The 26,922-nt window shown below is 35.4% G+C and overlaps 1 protein-coding gene across 1 annotated transcript in view; it reads left to right on the forward strand.

Moving 5' to 3' along the window:
* LOC150100340 (arrestin domain-containing protein 3-like) overlaps positions 1–26,922 on the forward strand; it is a 239,247-nt gene that overhangs the window by 78,778 nt on the left and 133,547 nt on the right. The window contains exon 3 of the mRNA XM_090402376.1: positions 26,516–26,663. Within this exon, the coding sequence (XP_090258502.1) occupies positions 26,516–26,663 (148 nt within the window). The remainder of the gene's footprint in view (positions 1–26,515; positions 26,664–26,922) is intronic.

The following is a 26,922-nucleotide window of genomic DNA, read 5'->3' on the forward strand; positions in this document are numbered from 1 at the left end:
AGTGAAAAAACTTTCACTATTTTCTATGTCATTACAAAAAGCTTCTTATAACTCTTGAGCTACGTGTAAAAGTAGCTTAGCTTAGCTTTCTTACATTGTATTCTCCAAGGCACATTCTGACTTGCTATAAATTTTTGAGAAGTTTTCTTTACCAAGACTGCCTTTTGAGTTTAAATTTGCCATAGAGTTCAGATTTTTCTATCATTGTAGATAACTTCAACACTTGATTTCCTGGCTGAATTAGTATTTCCTTCAGAATCTGTCACTGTGTTTCCAAGGTTTGATTCTTGTTTTGAATAATATTGTATATTTGAGTTCACAATTCACTTCTGAAAGCTGCTTTAATTAAAAAAAAAACTTTCATACATATTTTGTTTTTGATATGAAATTCATTTTTATCCTGCTCAAAACTAAATGGTGATCATTTCCTATTTCAAATCTATTATATATTTTTGTGTCCTTAACCATTGAAATCACCTATCAATAGTAACATAGTGCGATTTTTCTTAGCTTCTCATCACATGAATTTGTTCACATCTTTATGCTGGAACATGGTATTAATAATGACCATTCTGTTTTGAACATAAATCTACAAGGTACTTTTCAATATTATTAATTTTGCAGCTTTGCTGTTTTCTTTAATTCTAAAAACGTTAGTCTGGTATTCGTTTTCTGTTATGCTGTTTAGATTTCCAACAAGGACTAGCCTTTCCCTTTTCTTTGTTAGCTGCCTTCTCTAATGATTTTGAAAAATTTCTTCCTTAGTAGAACTTTTTATATGAATCGCATATACAAATAATTTCATTGTCCAGTTCCCTATTCTGATGTTTGGCCATGTCACTGTTTCGAATTGCCTGCCCACTGAAGATTGATTATCTTTATGTTTTATAATTACCATTTCCTTTCCCCAATCATTGCTGCCTCTTGAATATACATCTTGTAGTTATATTGTCCCAAAATAAAGACAAAAACAGAAGAATCTCTTCTGCTGTTATTTTTGTTTTTGCATCAGCGATTATTATTGTATGATACTTTTCAAATTCTTCTGCCAGTTCCACTTCTTTTCTGTTGGTATTTCTTGTATTGACAGTGCCTATCTTGAATTCTATTGATGTCGAGTTTGTAGCTGATCATTGCTTGCTTTTGTTCCCAGATAAAAATAGTATGGACTTTGTTTAATTTTGTAGTGACTGAGCAGGCATTTCATTTTCTTTTCTTTTTGTTTAAACCAGTGTTTCTCAAACTTCAGATATCCGCGTACCCCTTCTTAAATTTTCATTATTACTAAGTACCCCCCTAATTAATTAAAAAATAAATTAATCAATTAATTAATTTAAATTAATTAATTTAAAAATATTAAAATTAAATATTTTATTTGAATTTATATGTTCATGTAAACAAAAAAAAATATGATTTATTTTTAAATTTTGGTTCTCTAGAGATGTCAGACGACACACTCTTATCAATATCATTTGATCCAGATGCAATATCGTTTCCTTGTTGCCTACAGCTACTTGTATTTGCTCTATTGCTCTCTTTTGGGGATTTTATAAATCCAGTCTTTAACCAATGATCCATACGTAAGAATTTGAAAGCTAAAAAAAATACTGTATTTACTCGAATATAACTTTTTTCCTAAAAGTAAAGCTAAAAAATCGTGTTGCGAGATACGTGCGGGAATTTTTGGAAACTAAAGTTTTCAGAAAAAAACTGAAAATGGTGCGACTTACCAAGAAGATCCTACTCGCTATCACTACTTTTGGCATCGAGAACAGTTTCTTTGTGTGCATCGTCAAAGTCATCTACCCAAATAGCATCATCTTTCCCATTATTTCAAGCAAAAATTACCAGTAATTTGCAAGACTTGAGATACGTAGAGCAGCGAAGAACTGCATATGATTGGTGTGGTATTAACAAAAGATTGTGCGAACCAAAGACAAATTAGCATTTAAACAGTTGAGTTGAAATGCTAATTCCCTTCAACCGAATTCCATAATATCTGAAACACATTCACTATGTATTTCTTAGTTTTAACATGTTAACAACGGGGGTGGTGTCAAGCAAAACCATATGTTCCACCGGCAACATATGGTTTTGCTTGGTCTATACAGCAGTTTCTGTTGGAGAGGGGATGTGATTCATTAGTTAGTGCCGTTTTATCCTAGTTGTCTCTAATTGCACTGTTTGTTGTTGAAAAATATGACTCCTTTAATTATGCATAGCTGAAAATTGCCATGTACCCCTAACGACCTTTCGCGTACCCCCGGGGGGTACGCTTACCACACTTGATAAACACTAGTTTAAGCCAATACAGAATACATTTTGGCTAGGTAAAACCCAGATTGCTGGTGAAAGTTTATTTTTCACTTGGTTAGACTATAATAAATTTAGTTTAATCCTTTATCCAAGTGTGAGCAAACAAAGTTTGCGCCCGAAAGTATCTTCAGGACTGGGGTACGGTAGTACAACATCGGGCAACTCGTTGCAAAGGTGGAGCAAGCTAACATCACTCCTATCTCAATATCTCCCATAATGCAAAACACATCTCCTTGTGGATATGTATAATGTTATGCATTAAGGGAAGGGCCACTACCCAGACTAGTTTCGACCTTTATTGAGGTCTCTTCAGTGGGAGCCAGGCCAAAGTGGAGATACCAGGCAGAAGCATTAGCAAGGTCATCTCTACCTATAGGAGTTGCCAAACGGTGTGCCACCTTTTTATTAAATTACTCCGGATTTAGAGAAAGATGTTGAAAATACATATCCACAAGGAGATGTTTTGCATTATGGGAGATATTGAGATAGAAGTGATGTTAGCTTGCTCCTCCTTTGCAACGAATTGTCCGATGTTGTACTACCTTACCTAAGTCCTGAAGATACTTTCAGGTGCAAACTTTGTTTGCTCACATTTGGATAAAGGATTAAACTAAATTTATTCCAGATTGCTGGTTTGTGCAGTATCCAGGTGTATACCTAATGGGGTACACCAAACAAAAGCAAAGTTTGAATGTGATGTCAGAATCCAGTTGGTTCTTTGCATTCCATAAAAGGCTGTGTGAGGGTATCTTTCTGGTTACCTAGTTTTATCCATTAAGCAATATAAATGCATACAGTTCTTTGACAAGAACAACAGATCCACAATGCAGTTCTTTGACAAGAACAACAGATCACAGGTATATGAGAGCCTGTACCTGCATCACTTTTAGTAATCAGCATTAGTTAAATTGTTTGAACTATCACACATTGCACAGTATTTAATTGAGGCTGTTTGAGACTTTGAGTTCTAGTTAAAATTATTTCAGCTTTTGAATTTGTTTTTATTATTTTATCTTTATAAATCATGCAGATAGATTATATTACATTTGGCCTAAATGTAGGTTGCAAGTTAAGAAGGCAGTACTTGTTCAGGTTTAATTGGGTGAAGCCTCAGTGCTTCGGCCTGAATGGTTTTTCATTATGTTGTCATTTATAGTCCTGGTTTCAGTTTCAAATGATACAGAATGCAGTTTTATTGACTGAGTCAGAGAAATTTGCCAGTCCATCCTTATTTATTCAGTCATAACATGCCAGAAAGTGAGGATTGGACATTGGGGTTAGAAGCCTTGATTTTTTTCCTTACATATTCTTTACAGGCTGTCTTGATTAAGTGGCTTTGACCCTTAAGTGACCATATAAAATATATAAATATTGATTTGTTTAGTTGCACATATTCAAATTATGTCTTAACATTATCAAATATTAATGTTATACAAGGTTGCCAGTAAATACGAGGGACATCCAGAAAGTAAGTTCCAATGGGCTGTCAGAGAAACAAAAATATACAGGGTGTTCGGGATAAATTTGACATATTTATAATTAATTATATTTTTCCGTAAGTTACATGTATTAACACACACTTCTCTTCATTTAAAAGTTTGGACCCTTCTTCATTCATATACAAGATGTCAGAAAGGATGGATAGCTGTAACCCACCTGAATCATGGAAGAGAATAACTTGTATCATGATGATTCGTGCCCGCCATCAAAATAAGGATATTACGACTGCTGCCCAATGCTCCCTGAATACAGTAAAAACAATCAGGCAAGAACTAGAGACTTGCAATGGTGACTACGAGGATGTAGCAAGATGAAAGATCCCTAGCAGACGATCTGATTGCGTTCGTACAGCAGAATTCCTCGCAAATCTGCAGGAACAGGTGTTGAAGAACCCTGGCATTGGAATTCGGGCTTTGTTCGTGGAGTTGCTAACTGTAGTCAAGCCCTGGATAACAAGGGTAGCCAATGGTAGGCCGTATGTATGGCAGCAGGATTCGGCCCCTTGCCACACCTCTGGGAAAAGTCAAAAATGGTTGTCTGAAAATTTCTACGACTTCACCAGTCCAAATGTTTGGCCTCCAAACTCCCCAGACCTTAACCCCATGGATTATTTTGTATGGGGCGCAGTTGAAAAAGACACCAATCGCACTTCCAGTAATACAAAAGCCCAGTTAATGGATAAAATTAAAACAGTTTTTGCGGCCCTTCCCAGGGAGACTGTAGCATCAGCTTGTTCGAGGTTCCGAAGCAGAATTGAAGCTGTGATCGATGCTAATGGTGGTTATTTTGAGTAAATCTTGTTGATAGTATTGTAATTAACTCTGCCTGTAATGTTTTTTTGTCAATTCATTAAATTTAATAGATACAAAGAAGATTTTCTTTTTCCTTACGAAACTGTCAAATTTATCCCGAACACCCTGTACTTCCAAAAAAAACTTTATTGGAAATTAAAGTAGACATCTTTCACTACTTTTCTACATAATTTCTGCCATTGTTCAGGCACTTATCATAACTGGGCACCAAGAGTTGTATACCTTCATCGTAGACGGTTGCTGCCTGTGACGCAAACCACGTATTGACCGCTTCTTTGACTTCGTTGTCATCTTGAAACAACCAAGGAAAGATTTCAGATGTTTGAACAGGTGAAAGTCGCTTACCTCAAGGTCAGGACTATATGGGGGATGATGGAATTGTTCCCAGCCGAAGGTGGCGAGAATTTGAGTTACGCCGCCGTGGGTGTGTGTGGGCAAGCATTATCATGAATCAAAATAACCCTTGGTAAGCATGTCAAATTGTTTATTTTGGATTGCGTGATGCAGTTTCTTAAGGGTTTGGCAGTACATACTCGTGTTGATTGTGAGGCCTTGACCCAAGAAGTCTATCAGCAAAATTCCTTGTCTGTCCCAAAACACAGTGCACATGATTTTCCGAGTGGAAACTGTTGTCTTCAATCTTGACTGGTAATGAGGTGTGCCCCCACTCCATGGACTGTTTGGATTCAAGGGTTGCATGTGACACCAAAGTCTTGTCCCTGGTGACAAGTCTGCTCAGGAAAGCATCGCCATCCTCATGATAGCGTGTCAAGAATTCCAACACACTGCCCAGCCGATTTACTTCGTGTTTTTCTGTAAGCAACTTCAGCACCTAGCGTGTGCATAATTTCCGATAGTTCAGTTTCTCTGACACAATTTCATGAAGACATGAACATTAAACTTCTGGAAATTGCAGCGAGAGTGACGTCATAGTGAATCCCCTATTCTGTCGAATCTTCTCTTCAACTGAATGCACCAAATCATCAATCACTAAAGATGGTCGCCCACTCCGTTCATCATCGTGCACACCTGTCCTTCCTTCATTAAAAAGTCTTGCCCATCTTCGTACCATTGAATCGCTCATTCCTTGTTCTCCGTGAACCTCAATAATTTGCCAATGAATTTCAGCTGCTTTAACATTCCTTGCATTCAAGAAACAGATAACTGAACTAATTTCACATGTGGCATGCGATTCGATTTTCTTAGACATTATAAACATACACCAAGAGCATATGCAGTGGTGAGCTATAAGGGACTCGCACGAGCCCTTTGTTAAATTTTTCTCAAATTTGCGAGCCCCTTGTTCTTGTTTACCTTTTTATTTTTTCAAAAAAAAAAAAAAATTTTTTTTTGAAAAATATTAAACGAAAAACTCATATAGTATCCTAACAGAAATTAGTCTATTTGGCAGTGTATAGATTATTTGGAATTATTGTTTCAACTCCTCTATAACAAATGCACCGAAATTTGAAAATAATATAAGCACATGTGCTATCTTTACCCTTCTCCCTTCTGATAGCTAGTCGTATGGTAAAACCAGTAGCCAATCAAATGTTTTATAAAAGATTTCATTCTTATTATATTTTGATAATTAAAAAATGTTTTTCTTATGTAAGAAATTAACACAGTCGATTGTGTGCAAATATTTCATGTTTAGATCATGAAATATTTGTTTAAAAATGATAGCCTTTAGAGGTTGATTCTCCTCTCATTTTTTTTTATTGGAATTTGTACACAAGCTGTATTAATAAGAGTTTTCGTGTGAAATATTGCTTTTTTTTTTTTTTTTTTTGCTCAATGATGTTAAAATTTCCGTAGCTCACCACTGAGCGTACGCACTGCGAGAATGTCTGAAAATGGCACCAGTGCTTTGCTAACGAATCAACAAACTCAGCATGCATACACACCATTGTGATCGCAGCGCTGCAGTGAAAATATTTAAAAACAGAACTTACTTTCTGGACGTCTCTCATAAGTGAACACATTTTAAATTTGAATATTTCTAAAAATTCGCTTTTCCATAGTGAATTGTAAGTATGCTCTGATTCTTGAACAAAGAATTAGATTATTAAGTAGTATTCAGTATTTGAAAATGTAATACAAGTTGCAAGCAAATATTAAAAAAAAAAATCCAAGTGCCTCATTTGGATAAGCATATCCTTAGTCTGGTAGTTTCGTGAAATTATAATCATTCAAGATAAGTAAAGACTGGAGGAGAGAAATAAATGTGATTGAATGTCTGCGACTGGACTCGACAAGGAATTATCATTGCAGAATGCTGTCTTACTCATTGCAGAAAACTGTATTCTGATGCCTAAAAGTTATGTTATATGCAAAGCTTAATACATTGAAAAGTATTATTTTCATTGATAGCAGAATGTAGGCTATGACGGTATAACATGAAAATTTGTGCTAGTAAGACAGCACAAATTTTCATGTTATACCTGCTACTCCTGTTTAGGGAACTACAATGAAGATAGGTGCCATTGATGCATTAACTGATATAAAATTGAAATCTATTCACCAAGGTTGCTAGTACTGAAAGAACATAATATCAGAGTTGCCCATCTAGACTATTTGAATCCTCCTAAGATGTTCAAATAGCAGTAGTCCCCTTCCACAAATAACCAGGTGTGCTTGTTTTCATAGGGGCTATTATGCATGTTTTTTATGTGACTTCCACCCACCAAAGGGTGTAAACCCATAGTACAGGATGTTTTCAAGTTAAAATTCCCCTATTCAGAGCAATCTGTAGATGAAATATCCTCAGACTTGGTGGGAACCATAAACCAGATCATGGGAAGGGAAAGAGATTTTGGCAATAAAAACAAGTTGAAAAAATGACTGATAAGGAGAAATATGGAATGATGGAACATGTCTTCATGTTTGTGGAATGGTAAACACTCAAAATTGCTACATCTGGGCTACAAAGAATTCCTATGCATTTCAACAAATTCCCTTACATTCACTAAAGTTCACAGTAAGGATAGGATTTATAGCCAAGTTTGTTATCAGTTTGTTTATCTTCAAAAAAATCCATCAAACTGGACTTGTGACCTTGCATGGTCATGGCTGTTCAGACATGTTGAACAGTTTTGTCATCCACAACTGCAGCAAAAGAGGATGCATGAAGACAATAGTCACTCTGCGCTACCATGCATGTGTGACCTCTCTTCCATGTCTTATTTGGAGGTAAATTTCTGAACAGACCTTACTTTCTTGATGAGCCTCATATTATTGAATTGTTACCTGACATCTCTAAGTTTAAGGACTAAGTGACAGTTATTTTACACAAAACATCTATTGAAAGAGTCAACATTCATAACTCTAGCCCTCCCATTTCACAAAATGCATTAGCACCTATTCAAATTGTTATGTCAGTCTGTACACCAGAAAACTTTTATTGAAATTTGGTATTTGGAATCCTTAGAAAAATTTGTTTAAAAGCTTTCTGCTTGGTTATAAAGTAAATTATACTAGACAAGAAATTCTTATTTAATCTTTTACCCAAGCATAAGCAAATAGTGTACATATAGAGTATCTTCACAACTAGTCTTCTTGCATATGGAAGCTGCTCACTGCACATCAGTTACCTCACTTCCATAATGCAAATCCACACTTGTTTTAGATGTGTATATTGCTCTGCATTATGGAGGAGTTGCTACCCAGACTGGTTTCCACCTTTTGTGAGAGTTCAGAAGTGGGTGCTAGCCCCAGGAAGATATTAGGATTAAATCAGTGCAGAAGGCAAGAATACATTTTTTGTCTGGTATAAATTAAGTTTGAGCTGTCAGTTTAAGTGGACCATTTGCAGGAATAAACATTTCAAAATTATTTATAGCAATAATTCTGCTCTGACTGTATGGAATTTAATAAAATTTGGTGTTTTGTCTCCATTAGACAAAAAAAAAAACAGGCACAGTGTTTCATAAATTATGCTGACTTTAACCCTCTTACTGGATATTTACAAAACTACCACTATTCGTTGGCACTCTTTGAATAACATAAGGTTGTCACAGAGAGTATTTTCTTGTGAATACAATAGAAATATTGGAAATTCAGCTATGAACTACTCAGGCTGTATTGTATATAAATTATTATAAGCGCTTGTTAACTTGATGTGCATCTGGTTTTATGCATATGTTGATTTTCAGTCTTAGGTTAAAGACACTTTTTTTCTTCCTCGCATCACAATTTATCGATAAAGCAGTTCAAAATGCTAATTCTTCTTTTTCCTGATAATTTCATAACATTTTGCATTTGTAATCACTATTAAAATTTGTCAAATTTATTTTAAAATCAAAATTATAAATATAATAAACTTGCCAAAATCACTCTAAATTCAGTTGTCTTGTTTTGATAATGAATGTCACCAAACAAGAATGCCATTATGAAACACATTTTCTGTGTTTGGTAACATATATTAACATTAATATGTTAGACAACAACAACATTGGGAATACATTTTTCTCATGTTAGAGGCTTGATGGAGTGAAACAGCAGTGAGAAAAGATTCAAAATGTTATTTAATTCTTCCAATATTTCATCTGTCACTGACACATCATCAGGGAGTACAATATGAGACTTGTAACACAAAACTAATTGAAACAAATGGACAAAGACTAGAGTCCTAACTAGGTGGGGCACCCTCTATGGGCACTTATTGGTGGCTTAGGATATAAACTGGGATCTTGAAGTATTAGTGTTTCTTATATTTTGAGACATTTAATGCAACCATATTTATTTAAATTAAGCTGATTTCTGAGAGCAGCTGCAGATTCCAAAAATGGTTTTTCTCTACTAAAAAATGGTTTTTCTTTACGTTTTACATGTGTTTAGTGAAAATCTTATTTAATGAGGAATAAGTTTTGTTTTGCGATAAAGTCATCTAAAAATATAGATATACAGTATATATATGCGATTTGTTCACATTTAGAATTGCAATTATATGCTTAGTATTATTGGAGCGACCATGTGGTTAAGCAGTAGTGATATTAAAAGACTGAAAAGCAGCTTTACTACTGAAGTAATTAAGTAGTAATGCTGCTAACCATATGTTGTAATCCTTAGGGAATAGCACAGAAATGTATGTATATTATTTGTAGGTTTGTATTACAGTAGTAACACAAACCTATTAATAATACAACATGGCTACAAAACCTACAACATGGCTATGACAACAGCCATGTTGTCACTTGAGTTTCACTTTGAATCTCTGCTGACTCCATGGAGTGTGTAATAATAATAATTGTAGCATTTGAAACAGTAATGGATGCGTGTTAGGTGTTGTTTTAGAACAGCTGTCTCTGGGTGACAAATGCCAGGAAGTAAAGAGTAATCAAGCAAGGAAGGAAAGCCAGAAGAAGTTTAATAAATTACAAAGTTAAGTTCACTAATCTTGGGAAAGTTTTCATATGCATCTTTAATTACTCTCCAAGGATATGGAACTCTGAAGGCCGGATATATTATAGTACAGTATAATATATCTGGCCTTTGTATATGAGAATATTTTGTGCTTAATGAAAGGCAAGTGATGTATGTTAAGTGTGGTGAAGAAGGGTGTGAGGAGTAGATTTTCACTTAGAGAATTGTCAGTGAATGGAACTCATTACCAGAATGTGTTGTAAATGCAAGGAGTGTTAAGAATTTTAAGATTCTATATGATAAATATGTTGTCAGTTGAATGAATCTCCCAAGATGAGTCTGCCATCTTGGAGGGTGTAATGATGATAATAATAATAATTGTAGCATTTTAAACAGCTTTTCTCTTGCTACATGCCTTTTCTAGATTTAGAATACTTAAATATCGATCTTTGTTAGATTCTCATGATTTTTTTTTTAACTATTCAACTTAATATAAAAATCTCTTCAGTATTCTTTTCAGATCTTGACAATCCTATTTGGCCTGAATCCTGCTTGTTCTTCTCCAAGTTTCTCTACAATTTTTCTTAGCTTGTTCATGTTCCAGATTTCCAAGTTGTCTGTTTATTTTAGTAGGAAAATCCTTTCTGGAATGCTTATTAAGGAAATTTTTCTATAATTCTTAAATTCAGTTTTATTTCTCCTTTTATAGATAGGTACTGTGGGAGCTCTTTTCCAATCATCTGGTCTTCTGAATTGTGCAGGGTAGCACGTGTAAAACTGTTATTTGTATTTGAGGTCTTCTGCTGGATATTGTCTACTCCAGCTACCTTTCTGTATTTTAGGTTTCTGATGGCTTCTTCTACCTAAAGTATTGATATATACTCCATTGCATTCCTCTTGAATATTTTTTACCACTATTCTGTCACTATTAGTCACATTAGCAGTATTTCGAAGTAATTACTCTAGATATCCATACCTTTTGTCTTCAGTGTTTTTTGTTACTGTTATTATCTCTGATTCCTTTTTTTCTTATAAGTTAGTATTCTCTTCAACATCAGTTATCCAGTGTGATGTCTTAATCACCTTAGCAGTGCTCTGTCCACTGTCAGTCCAAAGTCTTTAGCTGGATTAACTGTTTGCCTGAAACTTATAGGGTACGTTACAGGTGTTGTAAGAACTACACAGTGTATTGCTGCTATGGTGCTGTCAAGTAATAAAAATGGTGGTGGTTATACCAAAATCAGGTTACATGAGTATTGTGTGAAGACTTGTTCAACTTGATACTCATTGCGATGCAAGAATTCTCAAGAGGATCCAGAGATGAGTAACTACAAGGCAGGGCAGTATCAGGACAAGTTGGTTGTTGGGAGAGGTTGAGGAAATGTAAATTGCAGGTTTAGTAAATAGGTAGAAAAGAAGTAATATGATAGATCCATCTTAGTTGGTTGAGGAAAGGATTTTAAAGGATTTTTGTAATATATGTAGTCATGAAGTAGAAGGAAAGAACAAGAAGATATCCTTGGAAGTCAAGAAAAAAGTGTGGTTAAAAAGGGGATGAGAAGTAGATTTTTTATACAAAGGGGAGGTGGGTAAGTGGATTGTGTTTTAAATTAGTTTAAGGAATGATATGATAAATATGTTGCTTGTTGAATGAGCCCATTTTCACATAGTTTGTTGACTCCATGGAGATTTCTTAATATAAATGATAAAGTTTATATAAAAACTTAATTATATTCTGGAGATTAAAATAATTACTTTGAAAAATAATGAAATGAGATAAGCAATTATGGAATAGAGTTGAAAATATCCAGTAGGGAATGTAAACTCCAAGTTGAATAAGAAGATTTCATTGAAGTTTATAAAGCTGTTAAGGAAATGAACAAGTGAAATTAATGGGAATGAATATTTGTAGATTTTCCCAGGAATTGCATGCTAGGAGACATAGAGGACTAATAAAGGATTATCCTAGTTAGAATTAATATTATTTTAGCAAAAGAGTATTCAATCACTGGAATAAACTTCGAAAGTGTTGCAGCAGCGAATACTTTAGTCCTCTATTGTCTTGTGCTACTTTCATGTTGTTATTCTGCCATATATCATTGTAACTTTGAAGTGGGAATATCATCAACAATTTCTGTTGCTTTGATTGCTTGGTGCTTGATTGCTTGAAGTACAGTTTTCATCATGTGTATGTCTGGAGCTGGTCCAACAATCAAGCACATGTAAGTACTGAATTTTTTTTTTTCTAACTGAAATTGGCTGATATGATGTAAATTTTATCCATTTTTTTTTCGGTAATATTAGCTTTGTTACTTTCACATAACTTTAGGCACCTATGAATTGATTACCCATTTTCTTTTAATATGAATCTCGCCTAAGAAAGGAATAACGTTCATAGATGAGATTAAAATTGGTAGTAGGAAGGTCACAAAAGCAGAAGAAATATTTGAATTACTGAGTGCTCACTTTGCAAGTATAATCATTGAGGTAGATGAACTTGGAGGTGCTTAAAATATTACAAGATCTCAATGCGAATAGTAACATGGGCTAGGAGAATATCAACTATGTGTTATAAAAGGTATAACAGAATTGGCAATGCCATTGGTGTGTTAGAAAGTTCTGTACTTAGACTATTGCTGTTTAATTTGTACACTAATGATATAGGGGGATGATTTTGAAAGGAATACCAATATCTAGTTGTTTGCAGCTGATTCAAAACAGGAGAGTGTAGTAGTTAATTCTTCAGGATTAATTAAACTGACATTGTGAGCCAGGGATAATGGTTCCAGCTAATGTGACAAAGTAAAGTTATGCACTCCAGATTGAAAATACTACAAACTTTAACATAATGGATTGCAGGAAATTGACGAGACTAATGATGATGGAAGGGGGATTTAAGTTCCAAGGGTATGTTGTAGAAGTGAGCAGAATAGTTCATAGGATCACTAGTATGTTGAAAGAGGTATTGATGAATAGAGATAAGGAGGTTATTATCTCTCTTTCATAAGGCTGTGATAAATCCAGATCTGAACTGCTATTACCAGATTTGGTTCCTTGGGGATGTGAAATGTTGGAGATGATTCAGAGACAAGTGACAAGAATGGCAACTGGTCTGTGACCAGTTGCCATTCTTGTCACTTGAAGTGTTCCCTATGTGGATAGATGGAAGCTTTTGTGGGTCATAAGTTTTAGTTAATAGACAGGGAAGAGGAAATATTATAGAAATATGATAGAAAAGGAAATATAAGTTTACCGATGGGATTTTATCGAGAAGATGCTGAAGAAATTTTTGACAGGACAGAAGAGAACAAGTAATGACACCTGCATGCTGTGTAAGAGTAAAATTGCGGGTTAACAAGAGCATAACGATTAGGTTTTCACTTGGAGAATGGTGATTGAGTAGAATGAGTTGGCCTTGGGTGGTCTTAAGCCAATAAATGAGAGTAAAAAGACAGATATTGCATGAATGATGGTTAATGTGGACCTTCTGCAACGAGTCTTTGGACTCCATGAGGGGTTCCCATGTTAATACTTATTATTATTGTATAATAACAACAAGCCAACCTGTTGGCCAAGTGGTTAGCATATCTGCTCTCCAGCCAAAAGGCTGCTGGTTCGAATCCTGCTGTGGGCATAGATTTTGTGATTGTCTGTGAAAATACTAGTGGTGGTAGGCGGTAGATGGCATTGGTGTAGATGAAGGTAGTTGCAGTTCGTTGTAGTTGGTGGAATTGAGTGGTGGAGAGGAGTTGTAGAGTAGGTGCCCTCCCTCAATGAATCTTTGGACTCCCTGGAGGTGGCATGTAATAATAATAATATAAACATTATAATATACAAGAGTGGTCAGAAAAGTTCTCGGCCTCAACCATAGATGACAATACTATCGGCAAGATTTTTTTTTTTCCAAGTTGGTACATCTGTCATAAGCATTCATGTGAAATTGCAAGTCATTCTATCAAGTAGTTTGTTTTATACAGCTGTCTGAAGCAAAAGTGTTGTCTGTATCCCTTAAAATGGATAAAATTGAGTATTGTGCAGTTATAAAATTCTTTGTAAAAGAAGATTTATCAGCACAAGAAATTCATTCGAAGTTCATAAAAGTTATGGGCACTCCTTTCCTTCATTTTTGACAATTAAGAAATGGACTGCCGAGTTTAAACGTGGCCATACCAGCTTTGAAGATGATCCACGTGAAGGACGTCCAAAAAGTGTAACAACACCAGAAATCATTGATCAGGTGCACAATATGGTATGTAATGACTGGTGAGTCAAAGTGCGTGAAATTGCTGAGATTATTGACATTTCAGAAGAACGTGTAGGATAGGTATTTTGCATGAAGAATTGCAAATGAAAAAGCTTTGTGCAAGATGGGTGCTGCGCTTGTTCACAGCAGATCAAAAACGCACTTGCATGAAAATCTCTGAACAGTGCTTGGAGCGTTTTAACAAGAATAAAACTGATTTTGTGCATCGATTTATTTATGTGGATGAGGCTTGGATTCACCATTACACACCAGAATCCAAACAGCAGTCAAAACAGTGGACAGAAGCCAGTTCTTCAGCACCAAATAAGACAAACTCAATTCCATCAGCAGGAAAGGTCATGGCATCGGTTATTTGGGATGCTAAATGCATTTTGCTTATTAATTATCTGAAAAGCTTAAAACAATAACTCGGGAATATTATTCCGATCTTTTAACCAGACTAGACAAAAAATTTCGTGACAAAAGATCCTGTTTGCAGAAGAAAAAAATCATCTTTCATCAGGACAATGCACCTGCCCACAAAGGTGTTTTGGCAATGGGAAAATTAAGGGATCTGCACTATGAATTGTTGGAACATCTACCCTATTTCCCAGATTTGGCCCCCTCTGACTTCTATCTCTTTCCAAAACTAAATTTCTTCCTCACTGGTCAGAGTTTTTCTTCAAATCAAGAGGTGATTGCAGCTGTAGAGGGGTATTTTGCAGATCTTACTGAGAACCACTATAGGGACGGGATAATGGTGCTGGAGCATCGCTGGAATAAATGTATTAGTCTTAAGGGAGATTATGTTAAAAAATAAAAATAAATTTTAAGTGATAAATTCGTTTTTTCATTATTAGGCCGAGAACTTTTCAGACCACCCTCGTAATGTGGTAGAATGTTATAATGTTCAAAGGAGCAATATGGAATCTGAGGTAAAAACTCAGATTGTATTTCTGGACTGCTCAATTAATGTATTCCTATTGTTTGAGTGATTATTCTCTATGTCTACTTCAAAACAATTGAAAGATAGATGCATTAAGGAAACTGGAAGACAAATTCAAGTATATTGGTCAAGTTAGATCTTTAGCTATTCTATTTAAGGAATTTTAGAGATAGACTGAATGAGTGAGTAAAAAATTCAATAAAGGAAGATATGTCGAATGTGATACAATAGATGCTGCAAAGGAAATTTCCATATGGCCAAGTGAGACTACAGAACTTTTAGCTGAATTCTATGTTCAGTTTGTTTTGTAAAATATTTCATTATTATCTCTCAGTATTGAATTTATCTGTGAAAGTCAGAGTATGGGAGAATATTATTAAGCTTATTTATGTAATTCTTAGAATAGCCATTTAATTATTCTTTGTATGTATTATCTGATGTATATAATTATATGTTTACAGTTAATATTTTAATTTTTTATCATTGAGCTTTCTTTAGATCACAACATATTGATCCTGAAGTCAATGTACCACCACGGATAGAAATTTGAAACATTCTAACCAACTAAAATAAAATTAAATATATTATCTTTCTCCATGACTGTCTTTAATATAGAGGTGGGAAATAACATACTTGGAGCAACTCAAGCTCACATAAAAATATAACACTGAGCCGATACCTAAAGCATGGTCTGCTAGACATGACAAACCATAGCCATGACTGCACATGTTTTGTGTTCTTCCATGCAGATGTAGGCTGATCTTCCCATCTGTCCATAGTAGACCAACTTGCAGCAACAGGACATTTTATATACTCCAGGCACAGAGAGAGGAAGGAACTGATGTTTAGTAGAACATATAAGGATAGCAAGCTTTTGGTGGGCTTGAAAGCCATGCAGAGATTGTATTTCTTTAAGACTGGTTATTTTTTCTGAAGTGTCTCGGATGGGGGATGATGATAGCATTAGCATAGATTGGTGGAAGGATTGATTATTATTATTTTTTTTTATACTGTGAGAACTGTAGCCATTAGATAAGAAGGTTTGATGTATGTAATTAAGTTCTGCTGTAAGAGAGGATTCATTGGAACAAAGGTTATGGGCTCTGGTGTTTTAATGATACTATGTAGTTGTTGATGAAGGGGGAGGTGATGGGAAAGTTTGTGAATGTATCAACCTGTGTTAATAGGCTTCCTGTTTGCTGAAAAGGACAAGTTACCATTGGTAGGCATGTTACCAAGTTGTTTAGAACAGCACTCCTTAAACTTTTTCCACTCTCGACATCTTTTCACCCGAGAAATATTTGCTTGACCCCATTTCGCCCGAGAATTTTTACGCAACCCAGGGTATATATTTATATAAAATATGTATACAAAATCAAACATTTACTGATAATAAATCATAAAGAAATTTATTTTAAAACAATTCTTTGGTATACATATCATTTTAAAATTTACATAAAGAATTACAAACAATAACCTCGATGGGAAATACTAATACTTTGAGATCCCAGTTTACATCCTAGGCTGCCAACAGGTGCCCCACCTAGTTAGGACTCTAGTCTTTCATTCACGTGTATCACTTAGTTTTGCATTGCCTTTGTGTGTGTTTTTGCGTTTTCCTCCCAATAGTAACCCTACCAGGAGGTAATTTATTCCTACATGCTCCATTGCATACAATGCATATATTACATATAGCTTCCAAGTACTGATTAACATTTGCATTTCCAATTTTGTATCAATATTCATATTTACATTTATATTTTTACATCTATATGTACATATTGTTATGTCCCTATCTTACAATTTTTGTTAGTTTGTTTTACAAACTGTCTTCGTCTATATTCTCCTAACTTCTACTTTCAAAACATCACCAAAGTTTCTACTAATATTTGAGCTACTATTCCCCGTAGTATCCCTAGTATTTGTATTTTAACTGCGCCCTTTGGGATATTTTGTACATAAACAGAGAAAGGAACTCAAATATCTGAAAGTGCTACTATTGCAGTCGTGACACTATTTCTTGTTACTCGACATTAATTCCTTAAGCTTCCCGTTTCTTAATATTAATTCCTGCGTGGTTAGGCTCGAATGTTTCTAAGCGGTGCATTGGATATAGCAATATCAGACAACTTTCTTCATCATTAAACAAAAGGTTTATTATTTCTCTAAACATGGTACATATCAAAACACTCAACTGAATTACTTACACACTAAAATTAGCTTAATACAAGTAGTTGGGCTATGATTCGACAAAAGTTACTACGATCATGCCGCCACAAAATTTCATACAAAACATGAATTCACTTAACATGGAATAATTGGATCACCACACATTATTAGGTTATTCAACTTCAAGTATACTAACAAAAACATTAGCTATTCTAGCACATACTTATGACAACTCCGATTCTCTACACATCACACTAGGCATTCGAATTCCTCAGGCTACTTGATTACTCAATTCGCACTAATCTAATTCAATATTAACAAAACCATTTACTTCATTAACACACAACCATGTCATTAACTTTCCTTTTTACAAAGCAGTAGGCACTCAAGATTCCTAGGACAATTAAATATTCACAAATTATCAACACTAGCTAGTTTACTTTTAACACTCTCTATCAAATTCTAAAGTCCTATTATAATTTCTCCCTAATCACTTTAACAGTTCCGTATTATGACAGTGGTACCTATCACAAACAACTTTTAGTTAACATAAGACAAAGTTCACAATACCTTTCTTTAGCTTCACTTACGGTCCTTTACCTTCTACTGAACGGACTTGCTTGCATAACTTCTTTGCAATTCAGGGCTGTATGAACATCTGCGCCACCGGCTGTACTATCCGAAACGAGTACATCGATAATTTCACAGCTTCCTATGATTCTTTAGTATATTTCGCTTCCTACATAGGAATACGGGAATAGCCTTCCCGCTCACCTTTGATTCCTTGTTGTGGCATGAGGATATAAGCCATATCTCTCCACTCAGGAACACCGTGAGGTCCACTCGAAAACCACCAAAGCCCAAGAGAGCCTACTCCTCAAAAAAACCCAAAAGCCAAGATCAAAAGCCACGAGGGGGGGGGGGGTTTACCAACCCTTTTATAGCTGCTCCCCTAACGGCGCTCTCTCTTACTTCCTTTTCCCACCTTCTATTAGTTTTCCATCTGTCTACCAATTGGGTAGCATTTGGCTGCCATACGTCATTTTGATCGGCAACTCGTAATGAAGTTTCTATCTGGGTACAGGCCCTAAGCGATATTCCGTTATTTTTCTTGTTAGCCTCTATCTTAACCCCCTTTCAAACCTTTTCTCAGAATTCTACTTAATGCTTAATCTGTAGCCTCTTACATAGCGTATTGCATGACTCATTCTTTTATACTTATGGACTTAACTCTTTCATTCTTAATCGCATTACTATATTAATTCTTAGTTAGCTACTTATTTAATACAAATTCCTTGTTTAGTCATAATACATCTTAATACATTCTTTTCTTTTGTTATCTTGACTAAACAATAGACCTTTACATTTTACTCAATTTATACTGGATGCAAGAATATTAAATTATTCTTTTCATGCAGGGGTTTTTATTTATGTTATTTGTTTTTCATGTTACACCATGATAACTGAGAATACTATATTCTCAAGATATCAGGTGTAACAATATGTACCTTTACATCCATATTTATAGTTATATTTTTATACATACATATAATTACACTATATAATTCATACAATATCAGTAATTTGTTACTTTACAACGACTGGTAGTTGATCTTATTGGAAAATTTAATTAGTTCTGAGTAATACTTTTTGAAAATCTCTATTTTGAGAATGACATGTTGCATTAGGGGTATCTGGATGAAGTCCAGTAGCTGACAGTCGTAAAGTATGTGGTCAACATCTGTTGAAGGTGTGAACTACCTTCACACCTTCGACAGACTAGTAGTGTCTTAGTTTTCCATGTCCTATTAGTAGCGTGGTTAAACCTGGAGAAATGCCGTGTTTTTATAGCCACAGTCTGCTTCTGATGATAGGAAAGAATTCTTTTGTTGTTAATCCATTTTTTAATGTTTTCCATTCTTCTTTCCACAAATCTAGTCTTCTTTCTTCTGCAAGTGTTTTTATAGTAGATTTTGAGTACTTTTGGTAACTTGTTTCTAGCCACTTCTTTAGCCAATTGATCCACTCTCTCGTTTCCTGCTACCCCAGTATGCCCGTTCACCCAGCAGAACTTGATTTCCCATCCCAATAGAGTGAGATTCCAAACCAGCTTTCTTGTCTATTCTATTAATGCTATATGGTGGTTCTGGTTTTTTATGCCATCTGTCATGTAAATTGTTGCTGTCTTTTGATGAGAGGTGTTGACTTCTAATTCCTGGAGATATGTAAGTGAATGAACTATAGCAAGTTGTTCTACTTGGTTGTTGGAACAGAGAGGATGCAGTCTAGAGCAGCGTCCTTGTATAATAGACTGCCTGTTATATGCAATGAAAGAACAGCCGACATTCCCTCTGGTTTTGCTTCCGTCAGTGTATATATTGAATTCGTCACTTTCAGAGCTTTATTTCTCCTTGATATTTGTTTTCTTTGCTGGGTGAGGCCACTTACTGTAGTGAAGCGTATGTTCATAGCAATTTGGATCAACATTGGAATTTCTGTTATATCTTCTGGAAGTGACTTTGTATATTAGAGATAATTCTTGTATTTTTCAGGCAGATCGGTGTTAGAACTGCAATAATGCAAGGTGCCTTGAAAGATATTGTCCTGTTATCCTTTAATTATATATATGGCTATAAGGCGTTGAACTCTGTTTAACTTTTGTCAATTTTTCTTTGATTTTAGTGAATGTTTCCAGGGAGGTGCAGCATAAAATATTAATGGTAGTATAGTTTCGGTATATATTGTTTTCAGTCCATTCATGACTTATTTTTCACGGTATTAACAACACCACAAACACTTTTAACAACAAAGATGTTTTATTAACACTTTTATTTCGCTGATTTTCAACTCGGCATCATCAGAGCACAACGCACATGTAAACGCGACAGTGAGTGAGTGAAACAATATAATTGCAAAAGACAAAATATCTAAAGTCCTATTTTTTTTGGCGCCCTCTAACGAGGGAAAAAAAAAACAGCAGTTATCCAGGAGTTTTTCTTAGGATAACCGTCTCCCAAATTTTTGGCAAATTAATGCAACCATATTTGTTAAGGTTGGGAGAATTCTTCAAAGCCATTGCTGACTCAAAAAATAATCTTTCAGATCTATAACGACTCCTAAATAGCACATTCGTTTTCCTCCATCTAATCCTGTGTGAAGGAGTGTCCAAAGCATGGTCTGCCAGTCCCGACTTGCCATAGTAATAGTAGCGAATGTATCTTTCATGTTCTTCCAGGCGGATGTTCACTGAGCTTCATGTTTGCCCATAATAGACCAAATCACAGTCACACGGAACTTCATACACTCCTGGGTGTGCTAAAGGGTGAAGTTTATCCTTAGGCGAGCGGATCAGATTTGCCAGCTTGACATGAGGTTTGAAAGTGGTGCGAAGGCCATGTTTCAACAATACTTTGGCTATCTTTTCCGATGTACCTCTGATATAGGGAATAGAAATGGTGATGTTGTATTCTTGTGTATTAGGGGAGGGCAGAGTAATGGGCCTATGTAGTATTTTATCTATTTTGTAGGGATTGTAGCCGTTGGCTAAGAACGTATGGCGCAGGTATTGGAGTTCAGTGGTCAGAGCTGTATCGTTAGAACAAATGGCTCTGGCTCTGTGTGCAAGTGTTTTTAAAATGCCATACTGTTGGACTGGATGATGATGTGATTGTTTATGTAGGTATCTTCCTGTGTGTGTAGGCTTTCTGTAAATAGAAAAAGATAGTGAACCATCTGAAAGGCGGGTGACTAATGTGTCAAGAAATGGTAAACAGTTATTTGATTCTTTTGCTACTGTGAAGTGAATTTTGGGGTGTTGGCTGTTTAGATAGGTGACAAAAGCATCCAAAGTGTCTTGTCCATGGGGCCAGATGGCAAACACATCATCTACATAGCGTAACCACGCTTGTGGCTTGTATGTAGCTGTGGTAAGTACTTTGTTTTCAAAGTGTTCCATGTAAAAATTTTTGATAACGGGGGAGAGAGGGTGAAACCCACAGCAGTACCATTAATCTGTTTGTAGAATCCCCCCCCCCCCATGTAAAGTAACTTGCATTCATGGTAAATTGAAATAATTCAAAAATATCTGTGGGAAATTTAGACTTGATTAAATCAAGAGTGTCTATAAGTGGTACATTGGTAAATAAGGAGGTGACATCGAAACTAACCATTATGTCTGAATCTTTTAGGATTAAATTTTTAACCGGTGTTTTGAAATGGATTGAATTTTTTTACAAAAGTAGAGGAGTTGCCAGTAAGGGGGGCAAGCGACTTGGCTAAATGCCGGGCCAGTTCATATGTGGGACTATCTATGCTATCAACTATGGGGTGTAGGGGAATATTAGTTTTGTGGATTTTTGGTAATCCATAAATACAGGGTGTTTTAACATGAATTGGTTTTATTTTCCTGATGATTTCTTTGGGCCATGATGTCACATTTTTCAGTAATTTTCGGACTTTTTTCTTTTGAGACATCGTATGGTCTCAAAAGTTCACTTTTGAGACCATACTTTTAACAACAAAAATCTTTGTTATTAAAAGTGTTTGTGGTGTTGTTAATACGTGAAAAATAAGTCATGAATAACCATCAGCACCTAAGCTTATCTGGTATATTGTTTTTAGTGCTCGTTGGGCTAATCCCCACTTAATCCTTGCTGACTTTGCCAGAAGAGTTACAATTTGTAAGCTTTTTTTTGGCAACATATGAGATGTGCTTGTTGAAGGTAAATCTTTCATCTATTGTTACTCCTAGGTATTTTAGCTCACTGGCTACCTCGAGAACTTCTCCGTTTAGGAAGACCGTAACAGGTTGTTTTGATTTTATACGTGAGATGTGGAGCACTTTAGACTTGTTGCTATTGAATGCAACTTTCGTCTTGCGTGCCCACTCTGCAATTTTGAAGAGTTCTTCGTTGGCCGTTACTTCTAGTTGTAAGCCGTTGCATCCCCGAATCATTATCATCGCATCATCAGCGGAAGCTATGACTTTTGTTTCATTAGTGAAAGAAAGTCTTAATAGTGAGTCGTACTGGATGTTCCAGGAGCCTTGCGGGCAGCCTCGTTTGACTTCTTTCATTACGGCTGTGGTTTTTAATGTCATGGTTGCTCTTCTGTCTGTCAAATAATTTTTTTTAAGATTGAGTAAGGTTTTTGGACATTTTAAATCTCTTGATTGATTATGTGTGGCTGGCCACCACACAGCATCGAAAGCTCCTTGTATGTTGAGTGAGATAAGTAGTATGCTTTTTTTTTTTTGCTGTAGACTGTGAACTCTTTAAACTCCATAATTGCATCTAGTGTGCTGGATTGAGGTCTAAATGCATATTGATTGCTGCTTAATAGGTTTCTTGAGTAGACATAGTGCATTATTCGGTTTATCAGAAGTTTTTCTGGCACATTACCAGCAACTTATATGAGACTGATAGGCCTGTATTTGCTAATTTTGTCAGATGTTTCTTTTCCTGGTTTTATTATGGGTATAATTTTAGAGTGTTTACATACTAAAGGAAATCGCCCTCTTTTTAGGCATTCATTATAAACTTGTTATGAATTCGACAAATGCTCTTAGGAGTATATCACTGGTTATTCTGTCCTCTCCAGGGGTTTTACTTGGATCCATTGATCTTAATACTGACTCGATTTCATTAGTTGTAAATAAGCCGTCGTTAGGAGTATCTATGTCTGTTTTCATTCTTTGTTTGTAAGTTTTGTGGATTTCTTCATCTGTTGATTCATCGTCATGGGAATAAACTTGTTGATCATAATAGCTGCAGTTTCTGCTAAGTTTTTAGTGTGAGTGCTGTCTGTTTTCATGATGGTTGATAATATAGTGTTGTCTTATTCTTGCTTGCTGCTAATTTATATATGCAATTCCAAGGATTTGATATGGTTGAAAAACAGTACAGAATTTTTTCCATGATTCTGTTTTCGCATTTGTAATTTTGGACTGATAGCTGTATTTGGCATTTAGTAGTTCTGTCTTCTGCTCTCTCTCTCTTAAATATTGGTTATTGTATGTTCTTTGATATAGTCATCTGAGTGTGTTAACATGTTTTCTTAGGACTATTAATTCGGCGTTCCACCAAGGTACTGATTTTCTTCCTTTGATGTTTAGCTTTTTTGTTCTGAGTGTTTGGTCGCTGGATTTTTTTAGACCTGATGAAAGCGCATAAGCAAGGAAGTCTATATCGGCTTGTTCTGATGCCTAGATGGCTAGGTTCTTGTCTAAGCTGAGCTGTTGTTTGCTGATCCCTTTAAAGTGATGTTCTGAGATTAGGCATGAAAGTTCTCTTTTTGATATTTCAGCAAATATCTCTAGATTAGTTTTATTGGTGAAGTACTCGATGTTAATGCAATGGTTTGTGTTGTTTATTCCGTTTATATTTTTGTTACTGATAATGAAATTTAATATGCAATGATCAGAACAGCTTTCCTCTTCTTTGCATTTCCATTCAGAAACCTGGGGTAAAATAGTGTTGTTTGCCATTGTCAGATCAATGAAGCTGCTTCCTCTGGTATTTTCAAATGATGGAGTGTTACAGTCGTCTTCTAGTATGTGTAGAGAGTTTGATGCTAAGAACTTTCAAAATTTTACCTCTATTGTTTGTGTTTTCATTAAACCATAATACCTAATGAGCATTATTATTATCTATTCCAATAATTAGGCTGTGGTTAATGGTAAAATTCAAGATGTTGCCCATTTTTTCTAAGCTGTATTTTATGTCAGTATGATAGTTTAGATACATACTTGGAGCAAAAGTTTTAATTCCTCTGTATGTAATTTCAATAAGTATCAAGTCCTCGTTGCTGTGCTGCCAAATTAATGTTGCCTCGACTTCAGGGTTGACCACGAGCATTGCAACTCTCTTTTTTTCAGATCCTTTGGAAAATATTTTATAATTACCTGGAAGGCCGCATATTTTGTTGTTGATGTGGTAGGGTTCTTGTATTAATACTGGTCCTATATATTTTCTATTTATGAGTTTTGTTAAGTTATTTACAGCTTAATAAGAATGTTGAAGATTTATTTGAAGGTATGCCAGGGAAGTAGTGCTGTTTCTACAAGCTTTATTATTGCTTTCCATAATCTATGTTTTGGATTTTGAGCTGTCCATATTAGTTGTATGCCGTGCAGTCTTTGCTTAGTGCCACCATGTGTTTGCAGTCATTTTTGGTTTTGGCAATTTATGCAGTTCATCTCGGACTTATTTTGTGGGCACTTGTTGAACTTGCATTCTTTAGAGCAGAATGGACAGGTGATTTTTCCCCTGCAATCTCGTGTATGATGGTGAAATTTATTGCAGTTAAAGAACGCTTACATAGTCTTCACAATGGAAAATTCTGCACAGCATTTTTACATGGGTTTTCAGCAATTTGGTCCTCACTGTTGGATCGACTTCTATAATCAGGTTTCTCTTGTTCAACTTGCGAGTTGCAGTCATGATAAATTTCTGTGTCATCTTTGTGTCACCAATGAAGAGTTCTTCGTTCTGCATTGAGTCTATTGTGCTGTTCGTATCAATTTCACTGGGAATCTACTCTATACTATAAAATGATGGGCTGAAATTGGAAACGGATGTGACGTCGGCTTGAAACGGATGTAGGTTGTAACGTTTTTATGTAATGGTTTTGTCAAGTTATTTGAAACGTTTTGAAACTCAGGGGGCTACTCTGAGTGTCGAGTCTTCAAAATTCAAGTTATCGGAATTCAAGGAGAACCGGCATACCAGTCCGGAACACGGGGGGGTTGGGTGCAGTAGGCGTCAGGGGGCGGAGTCTCCTAGTATCATATATTATCAGCCTAGGAAGACGTTTCTTACTGGGATTTGCTACTGACGTGTCTTTGCATTCCTTAGATATTTCTTTATGTAGCAAGTCTATGTCAATCTTTTCTTTGGATTCAATTAACACTCCTCCGTTATTAATACTTTTCATTTTTGTGATTCCGATTTTTATTTTTCTTGGGTCTATTTTTTCTTTTATGATATTTTTGGTTTCTTCACTGTTTATTGAGCTATCAGTTTTACTATTAATTTATAGCAAGGATTGTTTTCCGATTCGTCTTTGTTTTTAGCATTGTTTTTAATGACTTGCTAGTATAGCTGAGTAGGCTGAGCCAAGTTAGCCTGTCCCTGGTTGTTTGTAGTTGTCTGTTGTTCTATTGATACTTTAGTTGCATTTTTCATTTTATTAAATGCCTTTGTTAGTTCGCTCACTGCAGTTAGTATGTCCTTTTTTAAATCATTTCTTAGATTGCCGCTTACTTTGGCAATGTTACGTAGCAAATCGAGGGCTTTTTCAAAATGTAATTCGACTTCTGCTGCCATCTTAATGTTACTCAAAGTTATAGTGTTATCACTTCCTATTGAATTGCTAGGTTTTCTAAGGTACAAAGTTTTACTTAGTTTTATAGTTTTTGTACTTACAGATTTGCTGCTTGTTCTTAGAAGTAACGCTTCCATGGAATTACACTTCATAGGGTTGTTTCTTGTAGCCTCTGTACCTCCCAGTGGCAGCAGGGGGCGGGGGTGCTAGCCCTTTACTATAGCTGTTAATTCTATTATGAGCTGGACATTGTCTTTAAACTGAACAATAGATGCTATCTGAGCAGCAGTATTCGGTCCATAAAGAGAGAATAAAATTCACTCGTACGAACTTTTAACTATGAAACTATGGAGTAAATTACTCACTGTTGGAAAGAGCACTTTGCAAGCTATCAGTCAGTACTAGAGTACATCCAGTTTTTGTTTTCAATACTGCACAATATCAAGATAAAAAGAGGAGCGATCCCAGGCGCATCCATTCATGTCTGAGTCTACGCTCTCTCTCTCTCTCTCTGTGTGTGTGTGTGTGTGTGTGTGTGTGTGAGACAAATTTCATAATGTACTTGACTGAGACAAAATATTGGAAGAATTAAATATTATTATTAATCCTTTCTCAGTGTTACTCCCAGCACTTAAGTCTTAACACATAAGATACATTTTTATGTGCAAATAGCTAGAAGATGTGAGTGATGAAAGGGAAAAAAACTGTTTGAATTCATGCAGTGTAATTTATAGAAATTTAAATGAATTAGAATTTTAAATATTTTTAATAAATTCTAAACATCTTGAGTAATAAATTTAAAATAAGTTAATTCAGAATGATTTTTTTTTCCTCTGCTTCTAGAGGAATTTCAACATCATTTGAAGGAAAGTATGGAAGTGTCCGTTACTGGTTAAAAGCAGAAATGGAAAAACCTTGGTCATTCAATCACAAGACAAAAAAGGCATTTACTGTGATTAGCCCAATTGACATAAATAGAACAGAGTACTTGGTGAGTGTTGAAAAATGTTTGTTTTTAATTTATGCCAAAATTGGCCTCTTAACCTTTTTCTGCTGGTGCTTCTACTGAAGTTTTGGTACATATCAAACAAATCCCCCCCCTCCCATACAGTCTCATTTTTATAACTATTTATTCCACTTTTGTTTGAAATCAGCAAAAAAATGTTGGAAAAAAATTGGAAAATAAGAAATGAACATGTCTGTCCAAAAGCTTTCATTAGTTGAGGATGAGGATAGCAAGAGGCACCAAA

The sequence above is a fragment of the Typopeltis vanoorti genome, chromosome 13, assembly GCF_054136105.1.
Source record: "Typopeltis vanoorti isolate ZY-2024b chromosome 13, IOZ_Tvanoo_1.0, whole genome shotgun sequence".
Classification (NCBI taxonomy): domain Eukaryota; kingdom Metazoa; phylum Arthropoda; class Arachnida; order Uropygi; family Thelyphonidae; genus Typopeltis; species Typopeltis vanoorti.